The sequence below is a fragment of the Elephas maximus genome, chromosome 1, assembly GCF_024166365.1.
Source record: "Elephas maximus indicus isolate mEleMax1 chromosome 1, mEleMax1 primary haplotype, whole genome shotgun sequence".
Taxonomy (NCBI): domain Eukaryota; kingdom Metazoa; phylum Chordata; class Mammalia; order Proboscidea; family Elephantidae; genus Elephas; species Elephas maximus.
Window position 1 is genome coordinate 237,880,834 of NC_064819.1, and position 26,372 is coordinate 237,907,205.

General features: G+C 39.8%; 1 protein-coding gene across 7 annotated transcripts in view; it reads right to left on the reverse strand.

The window, feature by feature from the left end:
- PDE10A (phosphodiesterase 10A) overlaps window positions 1-26,372 on the reverse strand; it is a 745,035-nt gene that overhangs the window by 96,809 nt on the left and 621,854 nt on the right. For all 7 annotated transcript variants that reach the window (XM_049905162.1, XM_049905144.1, XM_049905169.1 and 4 more), the window contains 6 exons: window positions 19,514-19,634; window positions 18,155-18,204; window positions 7,559-7,699; window positions 3,528-3,683; window positions 1,609-1,659; window positions 130-188 (listed from right to left, as the gene is read on the reverse strand). In XM_049905162.1, coding sequence (XP_049761119.1) covers window positions 130-188; window positions 1,609-1,659; window positions 3,528-3,683; window positions 7,559-7,699; window positions 18,155-18,204; window positions 19,514-19,634 — 578 coding nt within the window. The remainder of the gene's footprint in view (window positions 1-129; window positions 189-1,608; window positions 1,660-3,527; window positions 3,684-7,558; window positions 7,700-18,154; window positions 18,205-19,513; window positions 19,635-26,372) is intronic.

Here is a 26,372-nt window from a genome sequence, read left to right on the forward strand (position 1 = left end):
CCTCTTCTACATGAAGACTGATCTGTGGATACTGGCCGCAGTAGAGAGAAATCTGTCACTGTCACGGCCTGCACTTAATTTAAGCCATGGATCAATAGAACTAGGGCATTCCTAGAAATGAACACTTACTTTGATACGTCGAGGAGAAAGTCGTTCAACTCAGTCTGTTTGGCAAGACCTCTGCACACCTGACATAGAAAACAACGGTTGTTAATTCTCAGTGGTTTCAGCCTAGTTAAGAATAAAATTCCAGGATTCTATGTGCCTTATTTATTTTCAAAGGCCGAATAAAATCATCTGATTTATAATCTGAGAATAATAAAAACTGCAATTAAATGAGATAACAAATACAAACGGCTAAGCACTGTTCTAAGCCCTTTGTATTTATTATCTCATTTAATTGCCACAGCACACTACGAGTTCGGCATTACATTTTATAAATAAATAAAGAAGTTTGGAGCCTTGCTCATATTCCAGAGTTAAGAGGTCTGGAACCTTGCTCATATTCCAGAGTTAATAAGTGGTACAGCCAGAATTAAGGAGCCCTGGTGCTGCAGTAGTTAAAGTGCTCAGGCCCAGCCAAAAGGTCAACAGTTCAAACCCACCGGCTGCTCCAAGGGAAAAACGTGGCAGTCTGCTTCCATAAAGACTATAGCCTTGGAAACCCTATGGGGCAGTTCTACGCTTTCTTATAGGGTCACTATGAGTCAGAATCCACTTGATGGCATCGAGTTTGGTTTGTTTTAGAGACAGAATTAAGATCCAAGCAGTCTACCTCTACAGTCGAACACTAATACTACTTCAAACTACACTTTAAAAACTGTACGTGGGCATGTATTCCGCCACACTTGGCATCGCCAGGTCCAGTGACAGCGTTGCAAATCATACCGTTATCCTATGATTCTAGTTTTCTTCCTATAATATAGTTGCTCATCAACCCAAGTTTGCTGAAATGAAAGCAGAAAAGCAAAACAACAAAAAATAAAAAGAGAGGGGAAAAGCGGTACTGCAGCTGCCGTGTTTCTGAATGAACCTTTTACGTTCACAGGGCAGAGGCTACAGGCCACCTCCTCTGTGAATGCAAATGCGTAGCTGGAGACCGAGAAGAGCAAGGTGTCTCTTCTCCTCCTCCCTTCCCTGCCTCCAAAGGGAGCTACAGGGCTATCGGGTCTCTGCACCCCCAGCAGGGGCCTCCTTGACCTCTGTGATTTTATGTCAACGGATACAAACGGCAACTTAAGGCAAAGGAAAAGTCGAGGGACTTGGTGATCATGTCCTCAAGAAAACCGGGTATCTTGCAGACTGACAGTTTAGTGGAGCTTTAATTCAGGAAACGGAATGGTAGAAATATTAAAGCAGTTCCCAGTAGGAGACTGTTCCTGGCCTTTCAGTGAAAAACAAATACCATAATAGGACTGATACACAAAAACATTGCAAGAAACTTAAGGCAGGAGGGGAGTAAATAAATAAATATAATTAAAAAAAAATAATAAAATATTATAATGTCCAAAACTGAGGCTTTAGGTTACTTGTTAGCCTCAGCCCCCACGCTGCCCCTTAAAGGGCTCCTCTCTAAGCAAGCCCTGTGAAAACGTCGCCAAGACGCACCTGCACCTGGTGTATTGCTACTGACGCCCAGGCTAGGTTTGCTGTTGCAACCTAGAAAACAAAAGGTATGAAATTAGTTTTTCGTCGTCTCATGTAGACATCCCAGCAAAGGACTTCTGCGTAAATGCATATGAAGAATTTTCTTGAGGTCACTGGATATTTTGCCAGATACAAAGCACCAAACATTTACAAGGTTTGTCTTTTGTATTTCTCCCTCTTACATACTTCAGTTTCATGCTCTCCTGTTCTTCTTAATTTTGAAGAAGGAAGATAACTTAATTGTTAAGAGAAAAATTACATTTTAAGGTAAAATGATAATTTTTTCAGTTTAATAAAAATACCACTAAAAAGTCCTGTAATGATCACTTTAAAATGATGAAATGTTGCTAAAAAGAAAATTTTTTGTATATATATATATATGTTAGCTGACAAGAACTCAGATTACTAGTTATTCTACTTCTCTGAATAACCATTCATTTAACAAATATTTAAGGTGTCGCGGTGGTGCAGTGGTTAAGTGCTCAGCTGTTAACAGAAAGGTTGACGGTTTGAACCCACCAGCTGCTCTGCGGGAGAAAGATGTGACAGTCTGCTTCCGTAAGAGTTTACAGACCCTGAAACTCCATGATGCAGTTCTACTCTGTCCTATAGGGCCGCTAGGAGTCAGAATTGACTTGATGGCAAAGGTTTGGGTTTTTTTATTTTTGTTTTTCTGGTTTAGCAAATATTTACTGGGTGTCTACCCTGTAGCAGGCTCTATTCTAGGTGCTAGAGTCACAGGAGGCAGCAGCAACAACAAAAATAAAACGGGTTACAGGGTGCTGTGGGGAAGAGAGAAAGACAGTAGAGAAAATGCAGAGTAAAACGCGTAGTGTAACAGAGGTGCCAGGTGCTACAGAGAAAAACAAAGCAGGGCAGAGGGACCGGGAGCGCTGGGCAGTGTTCAGGGAAGGCCTGGCTGACAAGCTGATGTCTGAGGGAACCCTGGAAGGAGGTGGCTGGTGGGGCATTGCCAGCATAGGGAGGGACAGGTGCCCAGGATCTGAACACCAGCCTGCAGCCTGGTTCCAAGAGTCCAGGGTGGCTGGAGGGAGTGAGAGAGGGGAGAGGAGCAACGGGTGAGGTCAGCCAGGTATGCGGTCAGGGTGGTAGGGCACCGCATGGACTTGGCCTACACTGCTTGTGACAGACAGACTATTTTAGGGTTTGGTCCTACTACTAATTTTCTGTACATGGACAGGAAGAAAGTGAAAAAAAAAAAAAATTGGAGCTAACAAGGAGTCTGAGGCTCTTTCAGGTTTTGCTTTATCCTAAAGCCTCAGAGAACTGTTGTCCTAATTGTTGTTGTTGTTGTCGTGTGCCATCAAGTTGACCCCGACTCACAGTGACCCTACAGGACAGAGTAGAGCTGCCTCGTAGGGTTTCCAAGGAACAGCTGGTGGGTTCAAACTGCCAACCTTTTGGTTAGCAGCCTGAGCTCTTAACCACTTCATACTACACCTAATACCATGAGCCAACTCTGACTCAGTGACTAGCGAATGCACTCACGGTTTTCCTAGTTTATTTGACCCTGGAACCTTTTCAGGGCACACTCTAGGAAGGTGACTTTTCAGGAAACATTTAAAGACAACCAGGATGTGAAAAGTCCCCAGAGTCATCCCACGATTTTATCTGGTTCACAAGGTGGCATACTTTTATTGTTACACTAGGCTCTTAGCAAGAAAAATGATTGTATTTCTAATTTAACTAATATTTTCTCTATACAACTGTAAAACAAAAGTTGTAAAATCATTAGTATTAGCATTAAAACACTATTAAGCAAACTGTGATTTTCAGTATTCATTTAATGATGTTAAGCAGCACCTTCAAATAAGATAGGTAGAACTAAAAATCCTAACCAGCAATTCTGAAGACCTCACCTCCTGATGACTGAGACAGAAGGCTTCCTTGCCCCAGTGCCTATACAGCTCAAGAATACCAATCAGATCTCCAATTGCAGTGACGATTGGCAAACAAAGAACAGACTGGATTCGCGTCCCCGACTCCAGTCCAGTACCTCTTGGAAATCGTTCATCCTGAAAAATAAAAGAGGAAAAGATATAAATTCAGTTAGAGAAATGGAATCATTGTGTTGTGGTTCTGACTTAATATCAGAAACTACCCAATACTTGTAATCAATAATATATAATCCTTTTCCTAAGGAAAACCAAATGATGGCCATCACAAGTTTTAAGAAAATGTCTGTCTTTAGCAACATCTTATCTCAATACTGCTTTGTCTTATTCTAATACTGCTTCAATGCTTCTTTATTTTTGTACACAAAAAACTGAATGAATGAATGAACGACTATGTTAATTTCAAGCAATGATAACAGAAGTAATTAGAATGGCTAAAATTCATTCTTCACTTTCCACGTGCCAGAACTGTGCTTGGGGTTTCACAGGTATAACGTCACCAATGAATATGACGCCAAATGTAAATACCAGATGAAGGAAATTATATATAAAATATAGTTCCTCTGTTTTTAAGGTTAGAATGACATGAAAGCATATGTTAGTAACGTTCATTCTAAGTGAAACTCAAAGGCACACATTAAGTATTCAAATCATCCAATAATTATGATTTATCATAAAAGTAAAACTGGTTATTGGCTTTTGGCTTAATAATTTTCTACCTTCCCCAAATCACTCAAAGTATAGTAGAACAGAATGGATTAAGACCAAGTCAACCCTATTTAAATTCTGCTGTTTGTAGGATGCTGTTAGAAGTGCATAGGAACTTCAGACGAATCAAGAATAATATAAATCTATACTTGGGATTTACACATTTTTGAAAGCTTGCATATATAATAGAACATTTTCAAATGGCAACTTACACAGCACCTACTTTTAGCATCTACTTTTAACAACTTTTTTTTCTTTTTAAATAGTTACTTGATTTCTTCAAGGTAATGCAGATAACTAGTGGCAAAATCAAAGTTGAAATTCTGATTTCATGCCCCTAATTCACTGCTTTTTCAGAGAAAATTCATTACACCTAAGTATTTGTACACTTACCACTTTTAAGGTCTATGCTTCATTTAGTAAAATTTAATTACAATGCCGTCATATAGCACAGCAGACTGCATTAAAACCCACTGCCATTGAGTGGATTGTGATCCTATAGGACAGAGTAGAACTGCTCCATAGGGTTTCCAAGGTTGTAATCTTTACAGAAACAGACTGCCACATCCTTCTCTCACGGTGCAGGAGATGGTTTTGAACCGCTGACCTTCAGGTTAGCAGCCAAGAACTAACCACTGCACTACCAGGGCTTCTTGAAGACTGCATTAGGGCTCCAAATTTTCATATCTCCCTCCACCCACACCCCTTGTTAATTTCCTCTGACACTGACTTTGAGCTTGATATGTGGTTTGCTCTGGTCAATGGGAGAGTCACAATCAGGTGTACATGTCTCCACTTTCTGTTTTGGACCCCTGCTGCCATGATGAGGACATGGCAGGCCAGTCTTACTGGAAGTATGTGGAGAGCTGATCCCCCCAACATCAGCATATGAGCTCAGACAGCTAGTAATCCCCTGTCGGGTGCTTGGGAAGCCCAGCTGATGGGCCCAAGAGAGCAGAAGGGCCCAGTGCAGGGACTCTAATAAGAAAGGGTAGTTGTATTACACCATGGATATTGGGATGGTTTAGCACAGAGCAATAGCTAACTCATTCATATATATCCTGCCAGGATACGAAACACTTAACATACTGGCATATATTGAAATAACAACTACTCAAATCTAGTTCTTAGTGGGAATATAATTTATGTTTAGTTGGGTATAAAAAATTAGTTTAAATATATATTAATTTACTGATCTGTATCTTGAGTATATCCCACCTGAATTTAGAGGCCATCTTAAGAAAAGATTTGAAGCATTGAACACTAGTGATCAAAGACCAGACAAGCTGTGGAAGGACATCATACATGAAAAAAACAAAAGGTCATTAAAAAGACAGGAAAGAAAGAAAAGACGAAAATGGATGTCAGAAGAGACTCTGAAAGTTGCTCTTGAACATCAAGTAGCTAAAGCAAAAGGAAGAAATGATGAAGTAAACAAGCTGAACAGAATTTCAAAGGGTGGCCGAGGAAGACAAAGTAATGTGCAAAGACCTGGAATTAGAAAACCAAAAGGGAAGAACACACTTAGCACTTCTCAAGCTGAAAGAACTGAAGAAAAAATTCAGTCCTCGAGTTGCAATATTGAAGGATTCTATGGGCAAAATTCCCATAGAATCTACTGGGTTTATGGGCAAAATGTTGAATGATGCAGGAAGCATCAAAACAAGATGGAAAGAATACACAGAGTCACTATATCAAAAAGAATTGACTGACACTCAGCCATTTCAGGGGGCAGCAAATGATCAAGCACCAATGGTACTGAAGGAAGAAGTCCAAGCTGCACTGAAGGCGTAAAACAAGGCTCCAGGAAATGGGGGAACAGCAGTTGAGATGTTTCAACTAAGGATGCCGTCCTGGAGGTGCTCACTCATCTATGTCAAGACATTGTCCTTTCCAAAGAAAGGCGATCCAACAGAACACAGAAATTACTCAATGATGTCATTAACATCACATGCCAGGAAAAATTTTCTGAAGATAATTCAAAAACAGTTTCAGCGGTACATTGACAAGGAATGCCTAGAAATTCAGGTCAGATTCAGAAGAGGACCTGGGACAAGGGATATTATTGCTGATGTCAGATGGATCTTGGCTGAAAGCAGAGAATACCAGAAAGATGTTTACTGTTTTATTGATTATGCAAAGGCATTCAACTCTGTGGATCTTAACAAATTATGGGTAACACTTCGAAGAATGGGAATTCCAAAACACTTAATTGTGCTCATGCAGATCCTGTACATAGAACAAGAGGCAGTCGTTCGAAAGGAGAAAGGGGATACTATTGGTTTAAAATCAGGAAGGCTGTGCATCAGGGTTGTATCCTTTCACCACACTTACTCAATCTGTATACTGAGCAACTAATCAAAGAAACTGGACTATATGACAAATGAAGCATTAGGATTGGAGGAAGACTCATTACCTATTTGTGTTATACAGACGACACAACTTTCCTTGCTAAAAGTGAAGAGGACTCGAAGCACTTACTGATGAAGATCAAAGACCACAGCCTTCAGTATGGATTACGCCTCAAAGAAAACAAAAATCTTCACAACTGGACCAATAAACGACATTATAAGTGGAGAAAAGATTGAGGTTGTCAAGGATTTCATTTTACTTAGATCCACAACGCCCATGGAAGCAGCAGTCAAGAAATCAAATGATGTATTGCATTGGACAAATACGCTGCAAAAGACCTCTTTAAAGTGTTAAAAAGCAAAGATGTCACTTTGAGGACTAAGCCATGGTATTTTCAATTGCTTCTTATGCATGTGAAAGCTGGACAAAGAATAAGGAAGAAGAATAGATGCATTTAAATTAGTGTGTTGGTGAAGAATACTGAATTTACCTCAGACCGCCAGAAAAAAACAAACAAATCTGTGGAAGAAGTATGGCTGGAATGCTCCTTAGAACAGAGGATGACGAGACTATGTCTCACGTACTTTGAACATGTTATCAGGAGGGACCAGTCCCTGGAGAAAATCACTATGCTTAGTAATGTCGGTGGTCAGTGAAAAAGAAGATGACCCTCAACAAGAGGGACTGACAGTGCTGCAACAATGGGGTTCAACATAGCAACGATTGTGAGGATGGCGCAGGACCGAGCCGGGTTTCGTTCTGTTATATATAGGGTCGCTGTGAGTCAGAACCAGCTTGAAGGCACCTAACAACAACCTTTAGCTTTAATATTTTTATTTTATGAAATGGCACAAATTATAACATCAGAATGATAAGTCATCTGTCTTCACTCAACACTTCAGTACCAAAATGTCAAAGGTTAAAGAGCCACTGACCCCAAGGATGTCTTCTACCAGCAGTGTTTTCCTGGACTTGGCCACATAGGCAGATATGGTGGTGCCCTGGGTGATGGGCCCGGCGGGGATGAGCCTCGGTTTTCCATCCCTTATTCCAGGTGGTGTGAACACACAAAGGCTCTAAGAAGAAAGAGACAACACTTTACAGACTTGTACATTCAAACAATACAAAAATACATCCAGATATTACTCATAGTCAAAATAATCCGTGAGCCCAGTAAAAGGAGAAACATAAAACGAAAAAAGGTACTTTGCGGTGCATTATGCCGTGATCAAACTCAAGTATCTGAAGTGAGATGATTCCCTATTCACACAAAATGCAGGTCAGATATAGGTTTTAAATGGATTTCTAGGTACAGAAAAACCCTTAAAATAGCCTCCTGTTTGAATACATAGAAAACACATTAAAATGAGAAGAAATGTACCCTGTAATTGGGTTCAAGATACTGTCACGCAAGAAACAGACAAACATTGGGCCCAACTTCCCTGTAGATTTGACACATATATCTGAAGACAGGATCAACAGCTACAAGCCAAAGTGATTTGATTATACTTTTAATTTCCATTAAAAATCTTTCTCAGAACATTATTTCTCTTTAAAGGCTCAATCACTCGCATTCCTTAAGCTGGCTTGCCCCTGTATTTTCAGTTTTAGAATACTCTCAATGAACACTTTGCTCCTCTCTGGGCAAAAAAATTGGCAAGTCTGGGGGTATCTTTCCCTTTCAAGAGATTCGGCAGCAGGGAAAAGTGCTGAAACTATTTAAAAATAAATCAGTTTAAAATACGAACAGTTATCTCGACTAAAAAATCACATTTTAAAATAATTTTCTACTAAATAAGACTTGCTAAAGAAAACCACTTGACACACTCATTTTATGATTATTTGCTTCATTTGGAAACTCTTAAAGTTTCAATTAAATTCTCCCAAGACTTCACTTTTTCCCTGAATTGTATTTTGTAACCTAAAGGCTGAAGACCTCTTCAAAGCAATACCTGTTAGACAATCTTCTTGACCTAAAACATGTGACCATTACCATAAAATCTGCAAAAGCCAGAACCTGTGTCAGCTGGAAACCTGTCAGAAAAGGAAAACTCAAATATTTTCTGCTAACAGAGACAGAAAAATGGTTAGACTGTACCCCTGTCAAAGGCAGAAAATTTGTGAGACCCGGAAAAACAAGGCTGTCTCATTAAGTTTGGGTTCTCACAGTTTTAACTGTAACATTTGCTATTACTAAGCTGGTTCTAAGGCTGTGACAAAGAGCCGGATCAATTTATTAACTTATTATGTTGTTGTTAGGTGCCATCAAGTTGGTTCCGACTCAGCAACACTGCGTACAACAGAAAGAAACACTGCCTGGTCCTGTGCCACCCTCACAATATTTTAACTTACTATATAAAGTGGTTTTCACACTTTGTAAAGTCAGAAAACTGTCTTCAAACAAAATCTTTACTATAATCAAGGGGACGAGGGAAAAGAGAAGCAGAACTTCAGCCCTTCTGGGTCTCCTGGCTGCTTTCACCCTTCCGTGGCCAGCAGTACATATGGGGACCATGAACTTTTTAAGCCTCCAGGGTTTATTGTACTGACAGTGTGTCCTGCCACAAGGCAGAGCCTTTTATGACTATTGGAAACTGAAGAAATGGGTGTGTGCCACAAATTACTGTTTTTACAGGGTATCGTATGAGGCGTCTGAATTTTTCGTAGGAAAACCAGAAATTCTGAAAACTTTTATTTGTTACACATACGTACCAACAGACCCCAGTGGGGACTCTGGTGTATAATTACTCACACTTCATATGTAGCACTAAACACTTGGGGTAGGCTTGGGGAAGGGGGCAAAAAAAAAAAAAAAAAAAAACACTACCTACCCACCTACCTACCAAAAATGCAGACACGCTCAATGATTCAGCATGCTTCCAGTAACAAAAACACATGGCATCAACAAAAAATGTGAAGCAGAAAATAATTGGGTCACCAAAAGGTTAAATAACCCAAAAACCCAATAAGTCACCATTATAAAAGGCTAAAGCTAAGTGGGAAATATGTCTATGCACGAGCATATCTACGCCAATTAGGACTGTGCTTAAGTAGTATTTTCTGTTAAGTACAAGGCGTGTGAAATATATTTTAAGTGGTTCTTTTAAAAAAGATGAAGCTTAAAATATTTAAATATGAGGTACACACCTCAGACCAAAAAATAATAACTACATATAAGATGGGAAATTACATGTACATTACCTATATAATTTACATACAATATATACAAATTACATATACATAATATATATTTAAAAGGCTAGAAATTGGTATCATTGTTTTAAGAATTACTATTCTTCTATTGGAAACCCTGGTGGCCCAGTGGTTAGGAGCTATGGCTGCTAAGCAAAAGACTGGCAGTTCCAATCCACCAGGCGCTCCTTAGAAACTCTATGGGGCAGTTCCACTCCGTCCTACAGGGTGGCTGCGAGTCGGAATCGACTCGACGGTAACAGGGTTGGTTTTTTTTTTTGGTTTATTATTCTGTCAGTAAGACTTTCTTTAGATTTAGTATCTATCAGTGTCGTAACAAATTCAGTGTGTCACCCGTTATTAAGGAAGGTGACTGCAAACTGGGAAAGACCGAAAGTGGAACAACCATCCAAGCACAAGAAGAAGAGACAACTGCAAGAAGACATTTAAAAGATGTCAGATATTTGGCCCGAAGAAAAATCTAATTGACAATGGTTTTCTCAAACTATGAAAAAGTCAGTCATAAGAAGGATGCCGAGCAACTGTTTTTTGTTTTCTCTACCAAGGACAGAATTACAGGAAACGAACTTAAATCCAACCGAATGGTTCAGATCACTCTTAAAGAGTTCTCTTGTGACAACAGTAGGAAGTAAACTGTGGACCCAGCTCTCAACAAAAGCTTTGGATTATTTGTGTTGTGTTTGTTTGGTTTGAAGCTATACACAGATGTCTTTTCTGTGACTTAGACATATTCCCCGTAGGCTTCGTTTAATAGTATCCTCGAGTTATGCTCAGCTTCATAATTCAATAATGACGGAATATCTCATTGTCGTTGTGTGTTGTCGGGTGGATTCCTACTCATAGCAATTTTATATGACAGAGCACCTGCCCCACAGGTTTCCCTTGTCTGAAATTTTTACGGGAGCCGATCACCAGGTCTTTTCTCCCACAGAGCAGCTGGTGGGTTAAACCGCTGATCTTTTGATTAACAGGCGAGCGGTTAAACGTTGTGCCACCAAGGCTCCTCTGAATATCTTATACTTTCTTGTCTTTTGGGGTGATCATTTAATATAAGGCTTCTATATGACATACAAGAAATGGACCAGCAAGTACTGCACCCAGGGAGTACAGGAAACTCTTCTATTAGACAGGCCAAAAATGGTTTAGAAATCTTTCAGTTACCTGATAAAACAAAAAACCAAACCCACTGGCATCAAGTCGATTCCAACTCATAGCTACCCTAGAGGACAGAGTAGAACTGCCCCATAGGGTTTCCAAGAAGCAGATGGTGGATTTGAAGTGCCAACCTTTTGGTTAGCAGCCGAGCTCTTAACCACTGCACCACGAGGGCTCCGTGTTACTTGACAGAGTCTTAGAGTTACTTCAGAGAATGTAAAAACTTTTTCTTGTGGATAATAATAATTATAAAGATTTTAAATAATTATTTACAATAAGAATTTATAATTGTTTTTTTAATTAGCTCACATTTTTTTTGTTGACATTTGTCAAATAAAAATATCTCCAAACGAGAACTAAGTGCTAACAAAACAGTCAGTAAATTGTGACCTGAAGGCCAAATGCTCAGGAAGAAGGGGAAAAAGGGGACGGCCCTGACAAGACACCCACTGCTGGGGTGCCTGCACTGCCCCTCTTTCTCTGCTTCTCCTAGGGGATTCCTACTTTTTCCTTTGCTCCATGGGATTCCCCCGTGCAACCTCCCTTCAATCATGTGGACTACAGGTTGAGGGTCAGCCCCTGGTTTGGATCGTGTGCCCTGTGGCCAGGTGTTCTTCATGATTGACAGGCAGTTGTTACTGCAAACAGACACTCAACATTGTACCTCTAAGTCAGAGGTTGAATTTTATGCATATTCAGGGATAGAGAAAAGTTTACTAAATCTGTGTTGAATTATTCCACAGAAATAAACAAATGGACAGTCATTTAGTGAATAGCTGTCTCTTCCCCACTTCCGGGACTGCCACCTTTACCATACACTACACCCCAAGTGTGCCTGGGTTTATTTCTGAGCCCTCAGTTCCGTACATGCGTTTGCTGCCTGCCGTGCTGTTTTAATTACTGCAAGTTCATGGTCCTTCTTGTAATCTGGAAAGGCAATTCCTTGTTTGTTTACTATGTTTCAAATAATCATAATTCACTTTTTAAGATTTATTTTGCAGTTTTCATTGGTGAAGACTTTGAATCAATGCATTAACAAATGATGGATGTAAATAAATTCTAAAGGAACTTATAAAGGAAACAGGGACTTTATTTTGCAAAATCAGCCATTACAATGCTTGACACCTATGACCACTATGGCCAGTTAAATTTTAGAAATACTTGTAAGAAAAAAATATATTATTTAGGATTATCACTAAGTTATTTTCTAGTGTTCTTTTTGGACACTAGATGGCACTGGGTAGTAAACAAACATAGACCTATGTAGGTTGTGGTGAGCAACCAGCCCCTGCATGCACCTGGAAATTGAAATATGGATAACTTGTGTGCATAATTCGTAAAGATAAACCTGGTAAAATTCACTGTAAAAAAATTTTTTTAATCACATGCTTATTATAAACTACAGTCTCTAAATAGAAAAAATGCAATATTTTCAGGAGACTATTCAAGACTATTTAAAAATATATTGTTATTTATATCACATTAAGTTGCATTAATTACATGATATATTTTGTTATGTTAATATTGTATTACATATCCACACTTGGATTTCTCTGCTTTTCCATTTTCTCCCAATATGTATCCCAAGTCACAGAGTTGTTTGAGTTGCATTCTTCCCAGTTTATGGTTACTAAAGATCAAGCCTGATGAAGGGAATGCCCATAGCATGGCAGAGGAAGTGTACTGGGGTGGGAGAAGGGCCCAGGTGATGCGTGGAAGGGCACAGATGTGGGACGAGGAGCCCAGAGGATCGGGCTGGGGTAGAGGCCTTTGCTTCTGACCAGCCCGTGAGCTTGGACAAGTCCTTCAACCATGCTAGACCATGCTGAAGGAGCCCTGGTGGCACAGCGGTTAAAGCACTCAGCTGCTAACTGAAAAGTCAACGATTCAAACCCGCTAGCTGCTCGGCAGGAGAAAAGACCTGGCAATCTGCTCCCGTAATGTTTAACCAAACCCATTGCCGTCGAGTCGATTCCGACTCATAAGCCCACAGAACCCTACAGGGCAGTTCTTCTCTATAGGGTCTGGTCGCTGTGTCCGAATCCACTCAGCAACGCCCAACAGCAACTCACCAAGTGTACTTTATCATTAAAATGAAAAGGCGGGATTAGAAAATTTTGAAGTGTCTCCTTTAGTTAACATTCTATGATTTTAGGTATCCGTTAGCCTCATCTAGTCCCTCACATTTATGAATAAAATAAAACAAATGCTCAAATATGCTACCTTACCAAACTTGTAAATTATGAATGATTATTTAAAAGATAACTGGTATACGAAAAGCTATCTATGAACTTATTTTAGGAATCAAAATTTTTAAAGTTTAGAGTTTGTAAGGTTTTCAACTTTTACAAACAACTCAAATATAAGAAAAATTATAATCATAAAAGTATATTGCATGTTACACAACAGTTTGAATACATGACTAAGTACAAATGAATGAAAAATGTAAAAGCATTAAAGTCAAGTGAATGAGAAAATTATTTTTGTCCAACAAACATTTCAAGAGCCCCTTGTACACATGCTGCTAAGTGTCAGGGTACAAAGTTTTTTTTCCTTGCTAGCCCCAGATTTCGAGGGCACTGGGTTTTTCTTTTAGCCCCAGATTTGTCATAAATTGCTTCTTCTGCCTTGTCTGGTAACTGGGGTCCTCAAACATGAGCTAATCAATGACTGGCATTAGTGTGCCCCATCCCACCAGCCCCTACCACCAAACCACGCCCCAGCGCACAGGTCACCTTGTGCTCTCATTAACTGTTGATCTCACGATTTCCCCACTGGTCATACAGTTTTTGAAGGAAATGGTTTATTTATCTCATATGTCCAGCAGTTAGCACAGGTTTTTAAAGAACATAGCCAATGTTTAAAAATGGTTTGTTGAATGAATGACATTCATGACATAACGTTTAATCAATGGAGGTTAAATCAAGTTTTAGAAAGTTTAAGAACCTTGCCCAAAGTCACACAATTACTAACTCATACAATTCAACTCCGGACCCAAAGTTCTGTAAAAAGCGAGACTGTTTTTTGGGAGGCTTCCCTCCTTTTTCCACGTTCTAAAATAAATTTAAAAGCATATACTTCAGGAATTCTTTTTCTAAAAGGTGTCCACACTGGAATGTGAAGGTAGGCACAAGAGCCCATCTCTGTAGCCATGCCTTCTTCCTGGGTTTAGCACACCGCCTGACATGGTCAGCGCTCAAAAACATCTTCTTGAATAAACGTTCTACTGGTCTTTAGAAGGCAGTATTTTAACACTGTTTTCTGTTCTCCCATGGATAGTGGCCTATTTGGTTTTCTGCTGTCATTTGCATCAAATTGGGTCATTTGTATTTACCTTTAAAATTGTCTATTTTATCTAGATTTTCACATTTATTAAGTTTGTTGCTGTTGTTAGATGCCACCCAGTTACAATTCATAGCGACCCTATGTACGCCAGAACTATAACAGTTCCCAGTCCTGCGCCATCCTCACAATTGTGCTATTCTTGAGCCCACTGTTGCAGCCAATGGGTCAATCCATCTCACTGAGAGTCTTCCTCTCTTCTGCTGAACCTCTACCAAGTATGATGTCCTTCTCCAGGGACTGGTTCCTCCAGATAAAATGTCCAAAGTATATGAGACAATGTCTCACTGTCCACCCTTTTAAAGAACATTTTGGCTGTACTTCTTCCAAATTTATTAAGTACCCCCTTACAATTGATTACTTTTACTCTATCTGTAGTTTTACTCTTTTTAATTATTAAATAATCATTTAACTATTGAAATACATATTTGTGTTTCCTCCTTCTTGTGAGTTAGAGATTAGCTAATAGTTTTTCTGTGTTGTCCTATGATTACCTGGTATACAAAAATTTTCTTTTTCTATCTCCATGGATTAAATTAATTATAAATCCCAAGAGGGCAGACACTTGTTTAATTCACTAGTGTCTCTAGTACCTGGAACAGTGTCTGGCATGTGGTTTGTTGTTGTTGTTGTTGTTGTTGTTAGGTGCACTCAAGTCAGTTCTGACTCATAGTGACCCAGAACAAAACACTGCCCTGTCCTACGCCATCCTAACAATAATCGTTATGTTTGAGCCCATTGTTGAAGCCACTGGGTCAGTCCATCTCCTTGAGGGTCTTCCTCTTTTTTCTGACCTTCTACTTTACCAAAATAGATTTGTTTACCTTTACGGGAGGTCCATGGTATAGTCAATATTTTTCACCAACACCATAATTCAAAGGTATTGGTTCCTTATTCATTGTCTAGGTTTCACATGCATATGAGGCGACTGAAAATACCATGGCTTAGGTCAGGCATACCTCTGTCCTCAAGGTGACATCTTTGTTTTTAATACTTTAAAGAGGTCTTTCGCAGCAAATCTCCCCAATGCAATACGTCGTTTGATGTCTTGACTGCTGCTTCCATGGGTGTTGATCTTGGATCCAAGTAAATGAAACCCTTGACAACTTCAATCTTTCATTTATCATGATGTTGCTTATTGGCCCAATTGTAAGGGTTTTTGTCTTCTTTACGTTAAGGTGAAATCCATAGTGAAGGCTGTAGTCTTTATAAGTGCTTCAAGTCTTCTTAACTTTCAGCAAGAAAGGTTGTGTCATCTGCATAATGCAGGTTGTTAATGAGTCTTCCTCCAATTCTGATGCCCCATGCTTCTTCATATAGTCTAGCTTCTCGGACTATGTGCTCAGCATACAGATTGAATAGGTTTGGTGAGAGGATACAGCCCTGGTGCACACCTTTCCTGATCGTAAACCATGCAGCATCCCCTAGTTCTGTTCAAATGATTGCCTCTTGGTCTGTGTACGGTTCCTCATAAGTACAAATTTAGTGTTCTGGAATTCCCACTCTTCCAAATTTTATCCATAATTTATTATGATCCACACAGTCCAATGCCTCTGCATAGTCAATAAAACACAGGTAATCATCTTTCTGGTATTCTTTACTTTCAGTCAAGGTCCATCTGACATCAGCAATGATATCCCTAATTCCACGTCCTCTTCTGAATCTGGCTTGAATTTCCAGCAGCTCCCTGTCAATGTACCGTTGCAACCATTTTTGAATGACCTTCAGCAAAATTTTACTTTGGTGTGACATTAATAATATTAATAATTTCTGCATTCTATTGGATCACCTTTCTTTGGAATAGGTACGTACATGGGTCTCTTCCAGGCGGTTGGACAGGTAACTGTCTTCCAAATTTCTTGGCACAGGAAGTGCGCGCTTCCAGCATTGTACTCGTTTGTTAAAACATCTCAATTAGTATTATGTCAATTCCTGGAGCCTTGTTTTTTTGCCAAAGCCTTCAATTTCCCTTGATTCATACCTCTTACATTCCACATTCCTATTATTAATTGATGTTTGCAGCTATTTTTTCTCATTTCGAGTCATGCCACCTCAGCAGATAGAAGCCCTGAAAGTTTAACTCCACCCATATCATTAGGGTTGATTCTGCTTTGAGGAGGCAGCTCTTCCCCAAACGTATTGTCAGTGCCTTCCACCCCGAGGGGCTCATCTTCCAGCACTATGTCAGATAATGTTCCGTTGCTATCCATGAGGTTTTCACTAGCCAGTTTTTCAGAAGTAGGTGGCCAGGTCCTTCTTCCCAGTCAGTCTTAGTCTGGAAGCTCCGCTGAAACCTGTGACCCTGCTGGTATTTGAAATACCAGTGGCATAGCTTCCAGCATCAAAGCAACACGCAAGTTACCACAGTACAACAAACTGACAGACAAGTGGTGGTGGTGGCATGTGGTACGCCCCAATAAAAATGTGTTGAATTAACGTATAGTATCCATTTTGATTATTCAAGGAAACAAGTACATGTACCATACTGCAAAAACAAATCCCAAGTCTTAAATCACAATGCCTAACACATTAATAATACAGAGTAAAATATTTGTCATGTAAATATATAAGTGGATTTTACATAGTTATGCTATGAATCTGAGTATCATTGGCCCAGAATAGTATACTAAAATATGTTATACAGTAAAACCTGGGAGAGCTGGAACCCAATGGGACTGCTTTGTTTTTCTGGGTCTTCCAAGTTTTCAGCCTTTGACGGGGTGTAAACCAAAAAAAATAAACCCGTTGCCATCATGTCAATTCCGACTCATAGCAACCCTATAGGACAGGGTAGAGCTGCCCTATAGGGTTTCCAAGGAGCACCTGGTGGATTCAAACTGCCAACCTTTTGGTTAGCAGCTGTAGCTCTAAATCACTAGGCCACCAGGGTTTCCTTGACAGGGTGTAGTTTTACCACTTTTCTATTGCTCGTTTTAGTAGAAAATATTTGAGTTTTCCTTCTATGACAAGCTTCTGCCTTAAACAGGTTCTGGCTTTCACAAGGTTTACTGTATATGTTTTTTAATAGCATAACAAAAATCAAGTGCCAGTAATTGAACATCATAAAAAAAAAATGTAAATGCCTATCTGTGCTGCACTTGACCAGTGGGCTGTGGTCTGTGTAAGTGAACCTAGAAACCCAGGATCTTTCCAAGATGCAGAAGTGGGATCGTATTCCTGAGGAGACATGAGCCAGGAACATGGCAGCTCCAGGGTCTGGACTTAGGGACTCTGTTTACCTTTAGAGTCATTTTAAAAAGCCTGGAAAATCGCACAGAATACGCTGAATTTCTGTCCTCATTTTATCCTACTAGTAGACTGTGTGAAAAGTCTCTCCACTGTGACACTCCATCCCACACTGCTGAAAACCTATGTACAAAACAATAATGCCATACACAATATACCTTGTTGCCTATTGCTGTCGAGTCAAATTCAACTCACAGAGACTCTATAGGACAGAGCAGGACAGCCCCACAGGGTTCCCAAGGAGCAGCTGGTGGGTTCGAACTGCGAACCTTTGGTAAGCAGCCGAGCTCTTAGCCACTACACCACCAGGACTCCTATTCGTAATATAAACCAAAACCAAAAAAAAAAAAAATAATAAAATAAATTCTAACATTTTATGCCTATAAAAAAATGCTGACAAATTAGTAAAATCCTGGGCTGGTAATGACCACACGTGGAAATAAAACACAGAATAAGTTTAAAATATTCAATTATGATACATCTATCAAATTGTTTATAACATAATTATCTGTCTTTTAAAAAGCTTACAGTCTTTTTTTTATCTAGAGCATCAAAATCTAAATTTAGATACTTACGTTATTGCACTCTCCAAGGAAATACAGTGCAAATCCATCAGCTTTTGTGGCTGCCAAAGTAATAAAAAAAAAAGGAAGAAACTAATCTCAATGGAAGAAAATCACATGTATGAACTCTCTAAGGTGAGACTTCAGATATGAGTCTTTTGAATGGATTTCTTAACATAATCAATGTTCAGGCAGTAAATGAAACACAACGATGTACAACTTTACTCAGGAGCCTAATTAGACGCGTGTCACGGATCTTCACCAGCTATTCCCAATGTTAAGGTGCACCATCCTAGAAAACAGATACCACTCAGTGTACTAGAGAATAACACATTTTTAAGATTTGAGAATTGTATTCAGTTTTTAAAGTATTAAAAATGCCAAAAGTGGTATTCATATCCTATAACCAATATAAGCCTCAACTAAATAGATGGTACATGTATTTACATACCACCACTGGATAGAAAATGACTTAACTTATCTGAAATTGCTTCAGGGTCATCTGGAAGTCCATTACCATTGCAAGTAACAGCATAAGTCAGGGGAATTGTCTGAATTTAAACCCCCCACTTAACGCCTTTTCATAGGGTCCTCGTGAGTCAGAATCTACTGACCTTGTGGGTAGCTAAGGACAACAACATCTCCTTTTATTCTGAGTGTCCTTGGGTAAAATACTTAACTTTTTTGTGTCTCAGCTTCCTCATCAGAAAAATCGTGATACTAACAGTAGGAACCTCATAAGGTCGTAAGGAGAGTGAGTGAGTTGGTACGTGTAATATGTATAGAAAAGTGCTTGGCATACAATTAAGTACATAATAAAGTTATTATTATTAACACTTGTATCATGAGTATTTTGACTTCCATATAAAAACCCAAAAGATAAAATTTCCATAGTAGGTATCCTACTAAAAAATTGTCTTAAGGAAGTGCAAGCTTCTGAAACTTGTTCCATTCCATTGACAACACAAATCATTCATTTCTTAACTACTGTATAATGCTATCATTTCCCCAAATTTAAAAGGCTTGTTCTTCCTTAAAAATTAATAAATTGCTTTACAAAGACCTGATTTAGTTCACTAGAACTATACTTTTAAAAGAAAACAAGGCATTCATTAGAGGTAAGGTAATTCCATTTATGCATCACACAAATACTTAGCTTGGAATTAGATAATTTAGGAAGTTTTAGGTTTGACTCATCCTGGTAGTTTCACAGTAAAATATTTTCATCTTAAGCTTGATTGAAAAAAAGAAGTAAATAAATAATGTGCACTTGCCTGTTAGTGACTAAATTACGTTTGTCACTTTTTACAATGGCCTAAGAGAAACTTCTCTTCAACTTTTCCGCTAAGAGAGATATGAAGGATTTCCTACCTATTTTGATGATGCTACTGAGCTCGTAGAGGAGCAGCTGGTTGTCTCCTCCGGCATCCAACCGCTGTTCTATGTAGCTGTTGAGTTCATACACAACTCCCTGCATGTTCGTGTCTTGGTACTTTGAATAAAAAATAAGAAGAAGGTAGATAGTCTAAGAATAATAAAATAAAATACAATGAAAATTCTTTTGTTTATAAAATATATAATTAATGTATATGAATTTATATGCCAGCTGCTCATTATACTTTAAAGAATATGATTTAAATATTATAATTTATTATAAAAAGCAACAGATTGAAAATTAAAATTGCTGTGATTTATTTGCCTCTATGCTGTTTATTTCTATTAAAATATCAAAATAATAAAAATTACAAGTCAGCTTAATATGCAATATACGAGGTAACTTGATCAGTAGGAATAGTGCAAAAATTTGTTGACAGAATGTACCACTGGGGATGCTAGACAAGTCAACAATATGCATCACAATGGAAGAAATGGAGCTCCTCAGTGCATTAGTTACTGCTACCTGCCTATTGCCACCAATGTGGCTACCACCTTCCAAATCTTAAACTCAGCCTTGCTCTGAGACCAGGAGCCAAGGGCTGCAGCACTAGGCTTCATCACAGTCAACCGAGAATAGGGGTGACAGATGTGTGAAGAAGTGGATGCCAAACCTTAGCTACCACCACAGCCCAAGCTACCATTCTCTCTTCACTGAAGTACTGAAAGTCATCTTCTAACTCATCTCTCTGCTACCAAGACAGCCTTCCTATACCTATGCTCTGAACACCAAGCATTGCAAATTTTAAAAATAAAACAAGATTCTGTCACTCTTTGCTTAGGATACTTCTGGAGCTTCACATTGCCCTCAACAGAAACATATAATAGACAAACTCTATGCAATGTGGTTACTGTCTACCTCTGAAATGTCATCTCTCAACATCCCACTCCACCTACCCTCACTGCTCACAACCCTGCCACCTTTTATTTCCTGAACACTCAGATATTTTTCACACTTAAAGGTCTATCACTTGCTGTGATTCTTGATCGCTATACTCAACAAATATCTATATAACGAAAAAAATAAAGAACCAATCAATCAACCAACCATTCGACAAACATGTACTCACAATCTAGTATATCTAGGTACTCTTCTAGACAATAAAGATATGTGTTGTTATTGTTATGTGCCATCCAGCAGGTTCCGACACATAGTGACCCTATGTACAGCAGCACGAAACACTGCCTGGTCCTATGTCATCCTCATGATCATTGTTATGCTTATGCCCATTGTTGCAGCCACTGTGTCAATCCAGCTCACTGAGGGTCTTCCTCTTTTTACTGACCCTGTATTTTCCCAAGCATGTCTTTCTCCATGGACTGATCCCTCCTAACAACATGTCCAAAGTCTCGCCATCCTTGCTTCTAAGGAACATTCTGGCTGTACTTCTTCCAAGACAGATCTGTTTGTTCTTCTGGAAGTCCATGATATATTCAATATCCTTCACCAACACCACAATTCAAAGTCATGAATTATTCTTCGGTCCTCCTTATTCATTGTCCAGCTTTCACATGAGGCTACAGAAAAGACCTTGGGTCAGGTGCACCTTAGTGTTCAAGGTGACATCTTTGCTTTTGAACACTGTAGAAAAGTGTATTGCAGCAGATTTGACCAAGGCGATGCATCGTTTGATTTCTTGACTGCTGCTTCCATGGGCGTTGATTGTGATATGAATCCAAGTAAAATGAAATCCTTGATACAAAAGTCAACAAAAGTCAACTTACATTCTAGTTGGAAGAGAATAGGAGTCTCTGGGTGGTGTAAATGATTAATATGCTTGGCTGCTAACCAAAAGACTGGTGGTTCAAGCCCATCCAGAGGTGCCTTGTGAAAAAGCCTTGATGATCTATTTCCAAAAAAACCAGCCATTGAAAACCTCACTCCATAGGGTTCCACTCTGTTCTGCTCTGGTAAGCATGGGATCATCATGAATCAGAGTCAACTGGACAGCAACTGGGCTGGTATGTAAGAGAACAAATAGGCAATATACAGTGTGATGGGCAGCAGTAAGTGCTGTGCAGAAAGATAGGCTGACAGTGCGTATCTCTGGAGAGAGAGGGTTGTAATTTTAATAGGATGGTCAGTGAAGGCTTCCCTGAGATGGGGACGTGGACAGAGTCCAGTGAGGCTTAATACCCTGAATGCCTGAAGTCTATCTAGTCTCCCCTGAGGTAGCTGCCTCATCTACCACCTCTTTCTGCTTCTCAGCTGCAAAGAGACTGAAGTCCAGGCAGTTCCCAGAAAAGGAAATATAAAGGGTGACTCATCAGGAGGTACCATACATACCAAAAAGAACTACAGGATTAAGCCAACTTATAGAAACCTGAGAAACAAATGAGAAAGGATTTCAAGGGAAACCCTGGTGGCGTAGTGGTTAAGTGCTAGGCTGCTAACCAAAGGGTCGGCAGTTTGAATCCACCAGGCGCTCCTTGGAAACTCCATGGGGCAGTTCTACTCTGTCCTGTAGGGTCGCTGTGAGTCAGAATCGACTCGACAGCACTGGGTTTGTTTGTTTTTTTTTTTTGGATATAGGGTAGGAGAAATATAATTTTCGATCAGGGCAAATTTGTCCACAGCAGTGCACTGTGCAGAGATTCTGGATTTAGTGAGGTAGTAGCTAGAAGTGGCTTCAACAGTTTACCCTGGTTGGTCGGCTGAATACTGTTCCCAAACGTGGCCTGCATTAAATGAAGGTGAAACATCAAGAACTTTCTTGGTATATATCCAAAGACTTAGAGAGACCAGAACGCTAGAGTTGATTTATTGTGTAAGGCCAGTTTAACCCAGCCCTAACTATGGCCTATGGACACTCCCTCCACCAATGCTGTGAGAAATGCATTCACGAGGAGGCCCTGGCACCTCAGGAGAGTCCTATGGTATGGGCCAGGAATGGCAGGGAACTGCTGCTATCAAACTGGGTTTTCTGAATTCACAGGGAAGATGGGCTCTTGGGATGGTTGGGGCAAGTGGCAGCACTTAGTATCGAGGGACAAGTGGGTGCTGTTAGCATATGGGCAGTAGAACTGCAGTTGTATGAAAATGATCTGATCCACAGAGATCCTTGGCATTGGCTTCTTGATCATGGCTTGGAAGTGAAAGAGACTGGGGAGCCTATTAGTTTATTTTTAGAAGCATAAAAAGCTCTGGGTCAAGTGAACAAATATCTGACTTGTCTCTCCATAACAGAAAGTCATAGCACCTCAACAAATTCTCAGGCTTGAGCCAGTTCACAGACCCAGAACCTAAGGAACAAAGGGGAGGCTAGGTCCCCTAGAGGAAGGGTCTGAATACACAGTCAAAATGTCCAGTATGGATCTTCCTCTCACCTTCCCCAGGGGGGCCTGCAGCCATCTACCTGAGTAACTGCAATGGAGGGGGGCGACCACACTTTCGGGGGATAACTGGACACTGACACTAATTCTTAGGGACCCAAAGCACCACTGTGGTCTACCAGCCAGTGGGGCTTATGGAGATCAGGAGATAAATGGAGTTTTAGCCCAGTGGATTCTCAAACAAGTCCTGTGGTCTCTTTCCCAATTCCAGAATGTACGGTTGTTGAAACAGACATACTCAGCAACTGGCAGAATCCCTACATTGAAGGATCCTCACATTGGGAAGGGGGGAGGAAGTGAGACTTGCAGAAACATGGGTGAAGATCTTCCCAAGCAGAGAGAACAACAGAAGTAAATGAATACAACCAAAAAGAACCATAATAGAAATTTGCCAAACAAGTCTTACGTTTTATCACAAACTTTAACAATGATGGTCTGGCTACTCAGAGGCCCTTAGCTATTGTTGCCACATCTCGCATCTTTTTCAGAACTTCCTTGGTATGTATCCAAACACTGGCATGCAGAGATGAGAGCCTGGCAAGCTTCTGCCCTGGGCTCATGCTCGTCGGGGCACACACCCTGCTCTCCTGTTTCCCTCCAGGACCATCACTGGTTTCCCCCCAGGACCATCGGATCTCTAGGTTCCTGAGCCTTGCCTCATGTGTCTCAGGTCCGACTTCCCTTCTCTTTAGCCTTGCTGACCCTAACTGCTTCTTGCATGCTCAACCATGGTAAACCACTGCCCCCAAACCACTTTGGTTGACTTTTTATTGTATCTTATTAACAGTGATTCATAACTTCCCAGTTATTTCCTAGCTCCATATTTTTTCCAAGCTCTGTTCTCGCTCAGATACCAGTACAGCAGTCAGAATTTATACAAAAATCATGAACACTCAAAGTTCTGATGCCTCCAGAACACAGCAGCTTCGCCTGGGGTCACAACAGCTGATGCTGTCTCCCCATCATCTGTAAACAAGGTCCTAATTGAGCAATTGCAGAAGTTTTGAAGGCCAGATAAGAAGTTCTACTTTAATGTAACCTCTGCTCCTTACCACTAATCAGAACCACTAGTTCTATTTTTATTTTATTTTTTCTCTAATGTCCTGGGAAAGAACTTTTCTGAGAATGAAGCTAATCCAAAGGAAAGCTGAGCCAAGAGGTAAAGAGAGCCTAAGCAGTAAAAAGGACAAACTCAGAACCTCTGGATTCAGCCCTGCAAAAGCCTTCCTGCTAAACATCTACCCCCAGACTTTTCTTTGACTTAAACTGATAGTCTTCCAGTGCTTCTTTTATCTTGTAGGGAGAGGCACTTTAGATAGGTGGGCTTTTTGTCATTACACAGAGCAGTTGTTATTCAAATGATATGCAGGCTGACTCCCTCCTCTGACAATACAATTCAGAGAACAGACCCTTTAATAATGACCATTACGAAGTGCTGCGATTAATGGCCAGCTGTTCTCCTGCAACTTTGGACAGGAAATGGGCTATCATACACAAATGAGAACAAGAAAACATTCCGGGGTATAGGCAGTTTATTATGATATTTCATAATTTCATGCCTCTGAGCTTAAGTTTTTTCATTTGTATAACTAGACAGTTGAATTACACTGTCTTTAGAATACCTTTCAACACTAACTTTCTCTGATAATTTATTATCAAGGTTTTCAATTTTGGGGGGGGTTATATTAAGCGTCAAATTCTGATCTTTAAATAGAATACATTAGCACACTCTGTTTCCCTAGGTTACCTATTACAGTTACATAAATACTATAACTGCAAAATGTTTTATTATAGTTATTATTCTATATTAACATAATACAGTAAAACCTGCAAAAGCCAGAACTTGGGTAAGGAGGAAACCTGTCAGAAAAGGAAAATTCAAATATTTTCCACTAAAATGAGCAACAGAAAAGTTGTGAGACTGCTCCCCTTCAAAGGCGGAAAGCTTGCTAGACCCAGAAAAACAAGGCAGTCCTGTCGAGTTCTGGCTCTCACAAGTTTCACTGTATTAACTCTCAAATATCAAAGGCCTATCTACATAAAAAAAAAATCTACATAGTTAGTGGATTATGCAAACCATAATATACTGTAAAATTTAAGATTATATAAATGTGAAACAATAAGCATAATTATTATTTGGTTGTTAGTCTTATGGCCATTTGTTACTCATCAGTACTTCAACGAAAAGAAAGGCAATGGACACAAGTGGAGATGAACGTCAAATCACACACTTCTAACTTCTAAACTATTCTATCTGTATGCTGAGCAAATAATCTGAGAAGCTAGACTGTAGGAAGAACGGGACACCAGGATTGGACGAAGACTCATTAACAACCTGCGTTATGCAGATGACACAACCTTGCTTACCAAAAGTGAAGAGGGCTTGAAGCACTTACTGATGAAAATCAAAGACCACAGCCTTCAGTATGGATTGCATCTCAACATAAAGAAAACAAAAATCTTCACAACTGGACCAGTAAGCAGCGTCATGATAAACGGAGAAAAGATTGAAGTTGTCAAGCATTTCATTTTACTTGGATCCACAATCAACAGCCATGGGATCAGCAGTCAAGAAATCAAAGGACACACTGCATCAGTCAAATCTGCCGCAAAAGACTTCTCTAAAGTGTTAAAAAGTCAAGATGTCACTTTAGGGACAAAGGTGTGCTTGACTCAAGCCATAGTGTTTTCAACCACCTCATACGCATGCAAAAGTTAGGCAAGAAAGGCTGAAGAACTGACACCCCTGAGTTACGGTGCTGGCGAAGAATGTTGAATATACCTCGGACTGGCAAAAGAATGAACAAATCTGTCTTGGAAGAAGTACAGCCAAAATGCTCCTTAGAAGCAAGGATGGTGAGACTTAGTCTCACGTACTCTGGACATGTTATCAGGAGGGACCAGTCCCTGGAGAAGGACATCATGCTTGGTGAAGTAGAGGGTCACGAAAAAGAGGAAGACCCTCAACGAGCGAGATGGATTGACACAGCGGCTGCAACAGGCTCAAGCATAACCAGGATTTTGAGGATGGTGCAGGATCGGGCAGCGTTTTGCTTTGTTGTACATAGGGTCACTGAGTTGGAATCAACTTGACGGCACATAACATCAACAACAGCAAGGTGCTGTTATGGAAACTACGTCATAAAGAAAACTTAATAAAGGATCAGACAATTCTACAAACTTTCAATTCTATATCCTGACTGACAGAAAATGACAATACCTAACAATAATGTTAAGAACTTATATTTGTACACTATTGCTAACTTTACAAAGCCCTTTCACATCCTTTATTACAAGAACCTATATGAAGTTTATGTTAGGTGGCACTGAGGCACTCATAATTCGAGATAAGGTAGAATTGTAAGGTACAATAAGTTGGGCACTGCACTACTTCTCAAACTTGCAATCAAACTGAACACTGCCACTGTCATTTTCTGTTTCACGCGTATGAGTCGAAAACAAC